General features: G+C 32.0%; 1 protein-coding gene and 1 pseudogene across 2 annotated transcripts; both read right to left on the bottom strand.

Moving 5' to 3' along the window:
- Positions 1 to 1,670: 1,670 nt before the first annotated feature.
- On the bottom strand, positions 1,671 to 2,327 carry LOC149498167 (uncharacterized). The gene has a single exon (XM_089717538.1). It carries the CDS (start codon positions 2,320 to 2,322, stop codon positions 1,855 to 1,857), a length of 468 nt encoding a protein of 155 aa, XP_089573664.1. The 5' UTR covers positions 2,323 to 2,327; the 3' UTR covers positions 1,671 to 1,854.
- A 56-nt stretch (positions 2,328 to 2,383) lies between these two features.
- On the bottom strand, positions 2,384 to 7,057 carry LOC149498166 (uncharacterized; annotated as a pseudogene). Its single transcript, XR_016319462.1, has 6 exons — positions 6,184 to 7,057; positions 4,913 to 5,014; positions 4,355 to 4,606; positions 3,943 to 4,068; positions 3,396 to 3,861; positions 2,384 to 3,245 (listed from the first exon to the last, which is right to left on the bottom strand). The product of XR_016319462.1 is annotated as an uncharacterized LOC149498166 (transcript).
- Positions 7,058 to 14,400: the final 7,343 nt, after the last annotated feature.

Below are 14,400 nucleotides of genomic sequence, written 5' to 3'. Positions count from 1 at the left end.
ATTACACCCAATAACATTTTTTCTCAATTTCAGCTTACTTAAATCATATACAAGGTAGAGATTTCTACCACAAACTAAATACTCATCAAATATCATCTTAAGAGCATAAACCAACAAAGAATAATAAGAAAAACTTAAGGCCTTATTCATCAATAGGTTCTGCCACTCTTGAAAGATGAAGAAGAAAATGTTTTCCTCATCAATTCAACATATAAGCATGCTTAGAAATCTCCCAAGAACACATTTATACCACCAAAATTCAATAATCAATTCATTTCATATAAATTCCCAATTTTCACAAAATAGTATAAATTTCATAAAATCAAAAATTTAAACAAGGTAAGAGTGTTTATGAACACTTACCTTAAACATAAGCTCTAACAAGCTTAAATAAAACTCTTGAAGCCTTAGTTTGCCCTTCTCTTTGGTAGAAGGTTCTCCACCCTTTGGCTTAAGTAGTAACTCTCCAAATTACTTGAAAATAATCACCACAAATCACTTCTCAAACTTAATTCTCTAAGATTAATTACTTAAATCAAGTTTAATGGTGTAAATTTTGTGGATTTAGTGAGTAGAAGTGAAGAAAAAACAAAGAAGAGAAGAGAGAAAGTTGGCATTGGAAATGGAGGAGGAGAATAAGAAGAAGAAGTGTTGCTCAATTATTGGAGTTAACCTTTATAAAGCAACTAAGGGCGTTTTGGTATTTTTCTCAAAATTGGGTGGCTAAGATCAAGTCATTGGTAATCTCATCCAATGGCTAAAAATTATTCTCCAATTAATTTCCTTCAAAATATTATTTATCTCCACAAAATTCTCAAATTTAATCCTTAAAAATAATTCCTCTAATTTCCTTAATTAATATAACACCATCTCAAATTTACTCCATAAAAATATTGCCTCTAATTTCCTTACTTAATATAACATCATAATTCACTATTCACTAATTATTTAAATTCTCCAAAAATATTCATTACTTACTTTCTACCCATAAAAATCATGTATGCATATTCCAAAAATATTAAATAAAATATGACACATAGATAGTAATTTTTTCGGACCAAAATAATACCGATTCCCGGACCGATAGTACTATTCACACACCGGTGGTACTATTCATAGACCGATAAATCACTATCCATCCATAATTAATTATACTCAATATCTTCCTTGGATCTAAATAAAATATAATTCCCCTCTCTGCAGCACCATTCATGACCCGATAAAATAATACCATATAAAATTCGAAATTTTTTTTGGGGCGTCACAGAACTTTAGAATAGCTCTAGTATAAATGTTTACATTATGCTGTAATGGAAATAATGAAATGTGAAAATTTGTTTCTTCACATTTACAAAATCTGCAGATTTTTCCTTCTCTGCAGAATTTTCCTTTCTCTTTCTTATTTTTCTGCTCTTCTAAACCAACACCATCATCTTGTTCAAGTTTACAAGAAAGGAAAATATCAAAAACACAAGATGAATGACATGGGACAGCCTAAGTGTCACTATTGCTAATAGTTTTGTCTTAAAAATACACGTGATTTGTAGAAAAAGTTAGAAATTTGGTGCTTATTACATATATTTAATTTTGGTCAGTAGATATTATATGATGTTGCAGCTTAACTAAACATATAATTTAAAATTAAACAGAAAAATATAATCAACTCATAATTTAAAAGTAACGGCAATTTTTTTTTTTTAAAATTTAGTGTGGCTCCAACTGGAGTATAAACTCATAATCTCGCAGTTGTAGAGACAGTTTATTTGACAATAAAGATAAGAAAAAGGCTATAAGACCGTTGTAAAAGGACAAAAATGCAATAAATAGAGAACCTAGATGTTTAAAAAAAAAAAATCAACAGCTCGCTTCAATTGCTTTTGCTTTCTCCTTCTCGTCATCATCCATGAAAGCTGTGATTGGAAAAGACTTTCCTATACCCATTGGAGTCTTGAAAATTATTTTGTTGCTCTTTGGGTCTTCCATGCTCATTTCACTTATTGGTACCCACAAAAACAGTTGCTTGCTTTTAATGCCAGTCATTTTTTTCATTTTCAACTTCTCTACATAAGCAGTTACTTCAATAGCATAACTCACTTTAGTATTGGTTGCAGCAAAGAAATGCTCATAAGGAGCCTTTAGCTTCATCCACACATATCCAGTTTCTCTAACTCTTCCACATTCTTCAAGATCTTTCAATGGAAGAACACCTTTGGGAAACCCTAGTTCTTCGAGAAGTTCTAAAGAGTGGCGGTAGCAATTTTCAGCGCCATAAACAACTTCTGCCCCTGCACGTTCATCTTCGGTTGACCTAGTGCTAGCCATATTTGAAGTAACCCTAAAATTGATTGTGATTTTTGATTTTGAATGATAAAGAGAAGTGGTGTTGGGTTATAAATAGATGGAGAGAGTGAAGTTGTTAGTGGAGGTTGAACTGAATAGGTTTATTACATTTAGGTGGTTCACCTACATTTCATGCACACAGCTACTGAATGACAGGGTTGGTAGTTTGGTCACCTATTTGTTTGTGTTTTCTTTGACTTTGCAAAAGACCTATTTTGAATGATTGTGAACTTGGTAAATGATACATATTGTGAAGTGCAAAGCTATTTAGATCAAAGTAGTAAATGAGCCAAGCCATTCATTAGCGCCTTCAAGCCTTAACTCGAAAGAAGTTTGTTTGCACTCATTCAACAAACTTAACGAGTTGGGCTGACAACTGATGTGCCTTGAAATCAGGACGAATCAATGACTGCAATTGTTAGAGATCCTGGTCGACTGAATTTTGCAATTGTTGATGTGGATAACGTGCTGGAATTGAAGGTGAGGGTGAATGTTGGCGCATGGGTGACTGTCCAGATGGTGATCCAGCTCCTAGAGACTGAAATCTTTTCTGCCCCAAGGTTCCAGCAGATCCTAATGATGTGTTTGCCAATAAACCGGAGCCTGAGGTTCCAATTTGAGGTCGAACTGACATTCTGGCCACAGTGGAACTTGAATTCAAAGGCAACCCACCAAGTGCAGCAGAATAGCCTTCAGCATGACTTGTATTAATAGAAGAAGTGCCAGAAATTATCAGCCCATCTGTTGATTGGGACTCTTTCAACCGCCATGGTGAGGGCAAATGATGCCAAAAAAAAAACCTGTTCTTTCTGCTCAGTGGATAACGAATCAGAGGAAGTCTCTCTATCAAACCATGACATAACCTCTTGTGCACTTTGTGGTTTTCTGAGTTGATTCTCAAACTCCTTTTACATTACATGAAAAAAGTAACAAGAAAAATCAATATAACAAAGCCTTGCATCAGCAACAACCAGTTAAGACCATCCAATCAAGGCTTCAACATGAAGTATAAAACTCAGTTTAAGAATTATAGGTTCTTAATCATTCAGTCTTACCAATTTTTCTGAAACATCAAGAGTCCAATGATCTTTCCTGGAGTTGTTAGAGAGATTGGCCGCATCTTGTTCTGATAACCTAGAGTGCATATCCCACATAAATTCTTCTTCCTCAGAATTCTTCCAGCTAAGAGATATTGTGCTGCTGCTTTTAGTCACAATGCTCTGTGTTGATTGTAGATGCAAATCAACATTGGGAGATTTGGATGTTGAGAAATTTGGAAAACCATGCTTTATACTGAAACCATTTTTTTGGCCAGATATTGTTTCTGCAACACTGTTGCCAGCTCCATACCAAGATTTTTCATGTCCCTGCTCAGCAACCCTAAGACTAGATCTTCCAATTCCCAAGCTCGAGTTCCTTGTGATATCAGAGCTATATTCAAGTTCTCCATATATATATAGCACTAATTTTCTTCCCAGGAACAGGTTCACTTGGTATTTCTTTATGAGAACATTGAATGTTCTGAAAATATTAAATACATCATGAGAAAAAACAAAGATGAAGTAGAAAAGCATTGTCTAAGAGAAAAAGAACTCCACATACAGGCATTTTAACAGGAGGGTCCACCCATGGGCGCCCAGCACCAATAACAGCTGGTCTATCTGGCCTCTCCACATCCTCAGTTGAGTTTGAGACAGGAACAGTTGGGTCGTTAGCCATTCCTTTTGCCTTCATCACATAGAAACAAGCAGAAATGACAATAAGTTGGATAAATTATAATAGTAAAAACTACAGATATCCTTCAAGCATCAAGAAATTGATCAATTACTCAGAGTTTCAGTTATAGAATTCTGCATCAAAACATAGCAAAGGCTCAAACTTTAAATGCATCAACAGTGAACCAAAATGAAAATTTCCCCTTTATATCATAGCATTGTTGCAAATAATTTGCTACAGCCACCAAAACACATGCATAAGTCAACATTATCGAACACAATTGATGAATTCCACTCACCCTGCTTGACTGCTGAAGGCGCTGTATTTCCAAGTACTTGGGATTAACATGAACGCTATGTTGTGGACGTCGTGGATCAGTCCTAGATGTTGCAGCACCTGATGATGAACCATTTACTCCAGAACCAAAGCCAAGTTCCTTCTCAATCATCTGAAGTGACTGAGGAGGGAAGACTCCTTTCCAGGTTCCAAAAAGATGCTGCATACTTGCATGTACAGAAGGATCAACATGCCTGTATGCCTTGCAAAATACCTAAAATGTAGAAAGAGTTGACAACAAAATAATACCTTCAGGACATAGATCGATACATTCCAATGGCAAGGAATCTTTAATTGCCAACCAAGGTGTACTAGGTTGACAAATGAATAAATGAATTCCTAAGAAATACTGTAAAAAAAACTGTCTTTATAGAATTTATACTGACCAATCAGGAAATCAAATTCTAAGACATAGCAATATCAAGCATTTTTGGGATAAACATTCCTTTTAGAAAAGATATGCATCATTTATCAGAAAGGTATGTCAAGTAATGAGATGCCACATGAACAAAAATCTAACCTCAGGTAGTCGGGCAGCAAAGTATTTTATGTAATCCCTCCCAATATTCTTTACAATGCTGTCTAAAAGATAAAGCGATGGAAGCTTTTGCTCGCTGGGAACCTGCAAGTAACTTTCAGAATTAGAGATATCAAATGGAGGGGCAATGTTTCAAGGAGCACATGACTGATGATCTAGAAACCAAAACCAGGAGGAAACAATGACTCTAGATTCATATACTCATAGCAAATACAAGAAAGTACAACATAACTGCAGTGACCCTCCATATTAAACATTTTTTGCTGAAAATTTTAAAACACGGCAAAAAACAGTAATGTCTCAGGAAAAAAAATGATACAACCACAAAACGAAAGATGAAGGTCCGACTTCATCGCAACCAGGCTCCTTAAATTGAATCCAATCTTTCATTAGTCAAGTAACTGTCATGCAGAACCAAAGTCGCAAGTTGTTAGTTACATTGAAACATTCTTTCCTTCTGTTTTCTACCCTGGGTTTACCCAATTCAAGTTCAGTTGTCTTTATTGCTGCGCTTCCAACTAGATCACCCAACAACTCCACGCAAAAGGTCAGCTTGTCTTCAGGACTCATAGAATATAATTACAGTCTCGTCAGCCTCCGCAGGGATAGCAAAAGAAAAATAAAAAAGGATAAAATGCATTTCAAATACTATATCATTCAATAGAACAAGTCTACAAAAGAATGAAACCAATACGCTAAATGCATCTAAATTTTCGCACACACTAACAACAGATTTTGGCAATTTCTCTCAGCCAAAAATTCAACTGGTTTTAAACCAAGCACAACGCAAGGTACCATGAATTTATCCCGTTGCAAACAAAGAAGAACTTCTTCAACAACATGCCACCATCAATATTCCCAGTGGAAGCTGTTCTCTTTGCATGAAAACTTCAAGAAACCTGTATGGACTGCTCAAAAGCATAGTATCACTAAGATTCAGCAAGAGGCATCCAAAACTCCATAAATGAAATTTATTGTCTAATTGGTTGGTTTCAGATATCGGAATGACAAAATCACATTCTAAGCTATATGATAATTGCGGTAAAAAAAAATAAAAACAAAACAAAACCATAGAAGAGAGGAAACATGTAGGAGTTATTGATTTCAAAAGTTATCATTAATCAGTAGTTACACTCTTAAACAAGACCACTAATACTTTTCCTTTTGAGCTGTAGAATAATTTTTAACTTTACAATTGAATTCAATCAACATTCGGGCGCCATAACTAAAATAGAATCAAAACCGGGGATCACCTCAAGAATGTTAGCGCAGACAGTAGCAGCAATCGCCTTCGCTGCATGGAGATTTTCGCCAGCAATTATAGTCAAGTTAGCGATTATCGGCTTCGAATTGAAAGTCAGCTCCGCCAAAGCTGTCTTATACTGACTCACGAGCTCCTGATATGGCAGTGATTGCGGCTGATACGCGCCGCCACGGCTCGAATCATTGCTCTGAGTCTCTATCACTGTTAACCCTAAACCTCGCAGAAGCCGCCGCCGATGGTGGAGGTAGTGCTGCAGTTGGCCTCTGACTAAAAGGACGACCATTAAGGTTTGGTTGCTGATCGGCCAATCGAGGTTTCTTCAAGCCTGGCTCCCTTGATCTATCGAAGGATCTACGGGTACTCTCCATTTCCATTACCTTAAAGACTAAAAATCAAAACCCTAACCCTAATTCCTTATTCCCAATTTACATGGCAATAAAGATCAAAATTCAAACCCATAAATTGAAAGAAAAAGGAATACAATAAAGGATTAGTTCACAACAGAATTAGATAGGGAAGAAAAGAAAAACTAAAACCCTAAACCTAACTTGTACAGAGAGAATTAAGATACAATCTCGAGCAGCAATTATACATACAGAGAAAAATTAATAAAATTTGAAAAAAAAAAAATCGAAACTGGAACAATCGTTACACAGAGATTGCCAAGAGGAAAACAGAGGGAGGATAGAGAGTGAGTTCGTTTCCTTGTGACAACGAGCGGTAATTAATTGAAAGAGAGGGAGTTCAAGATCTTTTTAATAGGTTAGGCTTGGACCGGTCTGGTTTTAAAATATTGCAGGGCCGTCAAAGGGAAGAGAGACAACGGGGACGACAGAGGAGGAGAGCGGTGTGGATCGTTTGATGTGGACTTGATATGGTTAGCTTATGTTCATAATGGGCTGGACTTTAGTTAGCCATGACATAATACTTGTTGATGTACTATGTCTTAGGCACTATCATAGTACTAGAATCACCGATTTTTATTTTAAAACCATCAATTTTGATTTAAAGAAATATAGAATAGGAATCAAATCGCTTTTAGACAGTTTTAAAATCATCGATTTCAGTTTGGCTCCGGTTTGAAATCAAATTTAGATAATTTTTTAACCTTTTTAGTTTTTTTAGCTAATAAGAAAATTAATAACAAATAATAGTATTAAATTAAAAAAAAGACTAAAAGAGTAAATTAATAATTTTAAATTTATTAAAAAATTATAACTACACAAAACATAAATTTAAAATTCTTTATTAGTGAAATAACCCGAAAATTTAATTTCGTAGAATTTTCATTTAAAAATAAAATTTTTATTTCAACCAATAAGATTACACCAGCTAGTATTTTATTATTGCTAAACTAGACCCGTAAACCAATTCGATTTCTTCGAAAACCAAGCTAATTGAGCCAAATCATAGAATTAGACCAAACCGGTTCGAATCGAACCGGAATGGTCTAGAAGCCCAAGATTTTTCTTTCTTTTCTTTTTCTTTTTTTTCTTTTTTTTTCTTTCCCCTTCTCCTTCCTTGCGCAAGTGCCAGCGCGCGACCTCGCTGCCTCTCCTCTCTGGTTTTCCGACCACCAGAACCAGCGCCTCCTCGCCGTCGACTCCTCGCCGCAGCAGCCCGCCTTCCTTCCCTTCTCTCCGTTTCCGTTTCTGGTGAGCGCAAGAGTCACAGCGAAGCTGGGGACCTTAGCGCGAACGAGACAGTCGCGTCTCCGTCCTTCCCTCCGAGCAACTCCGACTATACTCTCCGGCGAGGTAAGTTGATTGTCCTCCCATTTCACTCCTTTAGAAATCATTTGGCATAGATTAGGCGATTTAACGCAGGAATTGATCAAAATGGGACTTAGGGATTTAAGAAATAAAAATTGGGATTTTGTTAGATATTGACATAAATTGCAGTAGTTGGCTATAAAACTGAGTTCTATATGAAATTTGCTGCGTCTTGGCGTAAGAATTGCAAGATTTAGGAACCAAGGTACCTCCGGCCACCATAGACGGCGGCGACAGCGGTGGATTCGGTGACTCGAATTCCTCATAGGCAGTATATTCCAATTTTTACCTAGAATCTAGTTTTGCAATTAGTTTTGCACTTTGATATTGTATAGTGTTCGAATCATTAGACGACAGAAATCGAAAATTAGTCTTCTAAGCCGTAAATATCACAGAAAGTTAAATTAAGGAGGGGTTGGTAGAAATGCAGTAACTAAGTTATTGGGTATTCTAATCACATGAATAAATTGGTTGTTAGCTTATTTTGTTAGCATGACTTGAGATTAAATCGAAGTTATACTTGGCTTATTAAAAGAAAATCTAGGATTTAGTGTTGTAAATAATTGGTTATAGGTCCTGAAATATAAATAGGTGCAGTCAAACAAACCATTTATTTGATTGTGATTAAATTTGAAGGGTGAAAATCAATGATGGGTAGGCATATAAATAAGACTTATTGATTCAATTTAAGAAATTATTTTGTTTTTACTTATTAAGTAATTCATAGTAAATTATGGATTCAAGATATTGATTTTATAATTACTGTATAACGAAGAATGGTGGGTTGATAATGATAGGAGGATGGGGATTTTATTTAAAGTTCTTTGCCTGGTGGATGGGCTGCCGATCATTTTACGGTAATTTAAACTAGATGTTGAGTATGATTAAGGAGAGATGTTGTCGGGTGTTCGGCGGAATATTTAAAAGCTAATAGGCCAAGTGTATTATTAGAAATCATTAGTTGACTAATAGAGTTATAATAGGATACGAGTTACTATTGATTAAATTTATGGGTGCAAATAAGTGTAGTACAAAAACTTAGTAAATGCTAATAATTATACTAAGATAAGATGAATAATTATTCTACTAATAAATCAAATAGATTATAAGTTAGAATTCAAACATTGATCGAGAAATCTTAAACACATAACTTCAACTGGGAAAATACGACAATTGCATTTAAGATAGTATACCATTTATTTGAACTATAGGATAGTTTATAAGCTGGTCTTTAAAAGATTTCGATATTATTTCAGCAAGTAGCATTGTAACTAGAACATAAAATTGTAATATCTGTAATTGTGTTCTTATATGTATATAGATATATAAAAGATTTCATTTATTTGTCAATTAGCTAAAGAAGCTGATTATATTTATGTGAAGCAAAGAATGTTCAGTAATATTATTGGAACACGTTTGAAGATTATTATAAGTTGTGAATTAATAGTTGAATGTTGACATTATTATTTGGATGGAGGAAGGGAAATTTAACTGTTTGATCCCCCGACGGATGGGCTGTGTGCATTGAATGATTAATATATATATTATTGTGATATTTGAGTAGGTAAATAGCCCAATTTTTAGGGGAGGTGCTGCCGAAATTTTGATAGAACTTAGACTAGTCTTAGTTAACAATATAAAGTAATAGGTTTATTTAGAATAATTCTATAACTTAATACATAGTAAATAAAGTATTCTAATTATTTTACTATCATCACTATTTACTTAATTATTCAATTACTTATTTATTTTCATTGTTATTGTTTATTTTCATTATTATTATTTATTCTATTATTGTTGTTTATTGTTAATATTATTTATTTATTTGCATTTGAGTATGAATGTCTAATTGTGTATTGCATTCCGATGTTTAACTTTGCAATATTTCTGTAATTAATTGCAATGCTTGATTAGTTGTGATGTGACAATGCCTTGCTTTGTTTGTGTGGAATTGGGATGAAGTGGGTCACCATGGGTTTGTGAGACTGTTTCTGTTATACGGATCCTGATTCTGATTCTGTTATATCCTGATTCTGTTATATGGATCCTGATTATGTTTCTGTTAGCCGGGTAAATGGGAGATCGGCGCCCCCGTGTGCACCTACCGTTACCGTTATTGTTAACCACAGGCTGGCTTCTTTATTGGGCGCACCGGATAATCTAGATTTGATCGCAGCCCGCAGGGTGGCCTCCTGTTGTGAGCGCCTGATGATCTAGATTTGATGGAGACGACCGGGTTGCCTCCTGTTGGTATGGAAAAGAAAAGAGAGAATGGAAAAATAATGAGAGGGCTGGTCAAGTGAGGATTAGACCGGTCGGCCAGTATGGGGGATCGGCTCCCTGGTGCACATGTGAGAGAATGAGCCATGTGGGAGGACGGCTCATCGGGGGTTCGGTGACTCCACTGACTAATTTCCACGTGATGTGATTATATGAAGATGTTAATAATTGTGAGTGCTGGTGATATGCCATTTGTGTGACTGGCTGTGTGAGCATATACCTAGTCGGATGACTAGTTTGATATATTTATACAATTGTGTGAATGCGTGTGTTGTGCAATAATTATTATTCATTAATAAACTCACATCTCTTTTGTTCAAATCTTTCAGGAAGTAGCATTTTCTAAATCCCAGCTATAACTCTGCTCTTCACCGTTAAAAAAGAAATTTGCTAATTTTAGTATTGATCAATTAAATAGATAAATGTCCGAAGACTTATATGTATACATCCGTTAGTAAACTCCGCAGTTATAGAACTTGTATACTTTTAAGTTGTGTATTATTATAGATGGAATAATTCTGTGAGCCTGTATTATAACTATAGTGTATTGTAAGCAGGGGAATTTGTAAATGTTTAAAATTTTATTGAGATAGCAAATTTATAGTGTTTCAGGCTTACTACGGGCTTCGGAGGCCTTAAGCTTACCTAGGCTCTAGTGCCGGTTCTGTCCATGGAAATGGGTCGTGACAATTAGTATTTAATTTCTATAAATTTAAATTGAGAGACATGTCAAAAAATGGACTTGTACTTAATTTATATTAGGAAAAAAGGAATGATAGGAGAAATTCAATGGAGTTTAGAGAAAAAGAATTCATATTATGAAAAAAAAGGAAGATTATTAAGGTATTTATGGTTAACATATAAAGTTTTATTCATAAAAATACCCTTCAAATTTTCCTGTTTTCTACCGTTATAAAGGATAAAACTGCCTTTTTATTTTATTTAACGATTAACATCATAATATGAATTTTTTTACTCCAAAATATACCCTTCAAGTAGCTAAAAAAATTACAATATGAATTTTTTATTCAAAAAAAACCCTTCAAATTGCCTTTTTTTACGATTGTAAGGGAGAAAACTGTCTTTTTATTGTATTTAAGAGTAAAAATAAATCTTAAATAAATATTACTTAATTTATATGAAAAAATATATATCATAAATGGTAAAAGATTTAAATTAAAAATATTTAAATGAGGAGCAATTTTTTTCTCTTTTTCAACTTATAATTTATAAGTTATATTTATATTAATAAATTTTAAGATGATGAAAAAGTTACTGCATTTAATGATGAAAAATATAATTAATTTAATAATTAAAAATTATGTGTGAAGTGTGATATTTTATGTTTCTTTTAATGGTTTCAAACCGAAACTGCCGGTTCCAAACTGAAACCGTTGGTTTCAATTTCCAAATATAAAAAATCGCAACTGAACTTTAAAACACCGGTCTCGGTTACGGTTTGGAACCCTAAACTATTGACCATGGTTCGATTCCGATCTTAACTGATTCGATTCTAGTTCAATTCCAATTTGAAACTGAACCATAGTCATGCTTACTATATCTTTCTTTTTTTAATATATTTTTACTAGGCAGTAACCTGCACTTCACGCTGCTATAGGATATTTATATTTTTAATTAATTTCAAGTGTAAAAGTAAATTAGTATATTGAATAGAATTCCAAACTTCATTTTTTAGGAAGAAGCAATTGGAAATATTATTAGAAATTAAAGTAGACTCATAGAACAATTTAAGTTCTTGATTTTTATTTTTTTATAGAGATTTAACATTGAGAGTATGTAATTAGAGAAACATATTAAAACGTAATATTAAATTCATTAATACATAAAATAAATTTAAATTATCTTTTATTGCACACACTTCAATCCCTGCAAAAGTAAATAAAACTAAACTAAAATTAGCAAAATACAAAATGAAAATGAAATTGAAAAAAATAAAACAAAGCAATAAAAAGCCACTGTATTATTATTTTAACTGACGAAGTAAACCACCAATTAAATTTTCGAACTAAATAAAAATAAATTTTGAAAAAAAAAAGAATAGTGAATAAAAAAGGAATCTTAAACTTTTCCTTTATATATACTAAATATAAATCTCAGAAGTTTTAATTTGCGCGCGCGCGCGCGCGCGCACACACACACACATATATATATATATATAAGCTAAAACCAGTTAACCTGATTTCAAATCAAAATTAGAAAAAATATATAGTCATTCCTTTTGATTAATTTGAATCATTCATGCAATTGCAGTAATACAAATCATAAAGTCAATTTAAAGATTCCAAATATTATTGACATGAAAAATTCAATTTATCATGAGAAGGAAAACAAAAATTATACCTAGATAATTTACTTCAAAATCATAACCAACTACTCACCATTTTATTTTCTTGTTTCTAAACTATGTGAGACTAATCTTGAAAATCGATATGTTGGGAGATGGAAATTTTACTATCTCTTTTAAAGAAATTCTTTTATAAACTTTTTTGGTCTATGATAAAGTGACAATGTAAAAGAGGAATTGCAATCAATTCATATTCTAATGGAAAGGGGATTTTAGTATCTTAATTTCAATTTATTCAAATGAAAAAGGAAGAGAAATTCGGCAAAATTCAATTAGGTAAATGAAGAATTTAGAAACAAAATATAGGTTTATTTTAGTATTTTAATATCAATTTCAAATTATATTGATGACTATTAAATTTAGAAAATTAAAAAAATTTAAGGAAGTTAGGAAGGTTAAAAATTATAATAATGATTATTAAATTTGAAAAATTAAATGTGAAACGTTTAAGGAACAAATTTAAATTTATAATTGAAAATTTATTTACTTTTGTTTTCTAAAATATCCTTGAAATAGTGATTTCACAAAAATAAATAATAAATACTAATTATATTTATGTTATGATATATAATTTTTTTATATTTTTATTAAAATAGATATATAAAATAAAAATAATATTGATAAAATTGTTGCATTTAATTTAGTGATAAATAGATTGTTAACTTGACTCTCTCTCATCGATAGTAAAAAAATATTAAAATAAAAGAAGAAAAATATTAAAATAAAAACACAATAATAAGAAAAATTTTTCTAAAAAAATAAAATTTTTAAAAGATTTTGGTCCAATTTGATAAAATAAATAATTTAAATAATTAAAAAAAAGTGAAAAATTGACTTTGTAGATAGAGAATGATAGTTTTATCATAAAAAATTAGATTGTTTAGTTTTGTAGAATTTATTTGAAAATTTCACCTATTTTGTGGGATTTGGTATAGTCATATCCAATTCTATGGAATTGAAATCTACATTTTTTTCATTCCAAACACAAAACTATCTAGATTTCTAAATAAATTTCACAAAATTTTGTGGAATTCATTTATTCCAAATAAGGGATAAAAGAAAATAAGTGGAATGGTCAATATCAAGTAATTAAAAGAAAATAATAAAATTGCAACTAAAAATATTAAAAGAAAATAATTAAATTTCAAAAAGTTTAAAAGGCAAAATCTTCTCATGCAAGGAAAAATAAAATGCTAAAAATTTAGAAAGTTCGCTTTTCAAATGTTTCAAATGATGCGCCATATCATCAACCAATAAAAACTACATGATCCTCCTTTATATGATGACTAGTCGTACACCTGTACGTTTTAGAGATTAACACTTTTAAATAAATTGATATAAATTAAATTTGAATGAAAACATTTAAATAAATTAATATGATGAAAAGATAATATTTGTCAGTTATTTTTTTTTATTCTTTAACTATGATAACAAAAACTACTAATCCAATTTTTTTCTATATCTTTAAAAGTGATAAAAAATTCTATACTAACAAATTAAAAACAATAAACTCACTTTCTTAGCTAAACTTAAAACAATAAATATAAATATTACTTCTACAAATTAAAACAATTACTCAAACCATAAAATTATCTGAATAGAAAAAAAATAAATTTCATAAATCGTTGATCATAGGTGTCTTTTGCTCAAAGTATTAATTTTTATCACTATCTAAAAATATGTTGAACATAAAAAAGAAAATAAGAATTTGTGAGATAAATTTATTAGATGCATTACTTATATACATAGTACGCAAAAGGGAGTTAAGATTTAGAAAAAAAAAAGGATA

This window comes from Jatropha curcas, chromosome 2 (genome assembly GCF_041381405.1).
Source record: "Jatropha curcas cultivar XTBG-Jc1 chromosome 2, XTBG_Jcur_1.0, whole genome shotgun sequence".
NCBI classification, from domain to species: Eukaryota; Viridiplantae; Streptophyta; class Magnoliopsida; order Malpighiales; family Euphorbiaceae; genus Jatropha; species Jatropha curcas.
This window is presented reverse-complemented; position numbering and strand designations above follow the sequence as displayed.

What these genes read in the sequence shown, in the direction of transcription:
- LOC149498167 (XM_089717538.1), bottom strand. Translation starts at nt 2,322, where the DNA reads ATGGCTAGCACTAGGTCAACCGAAGATGAACGTGCAGGGGCAGAAGTT.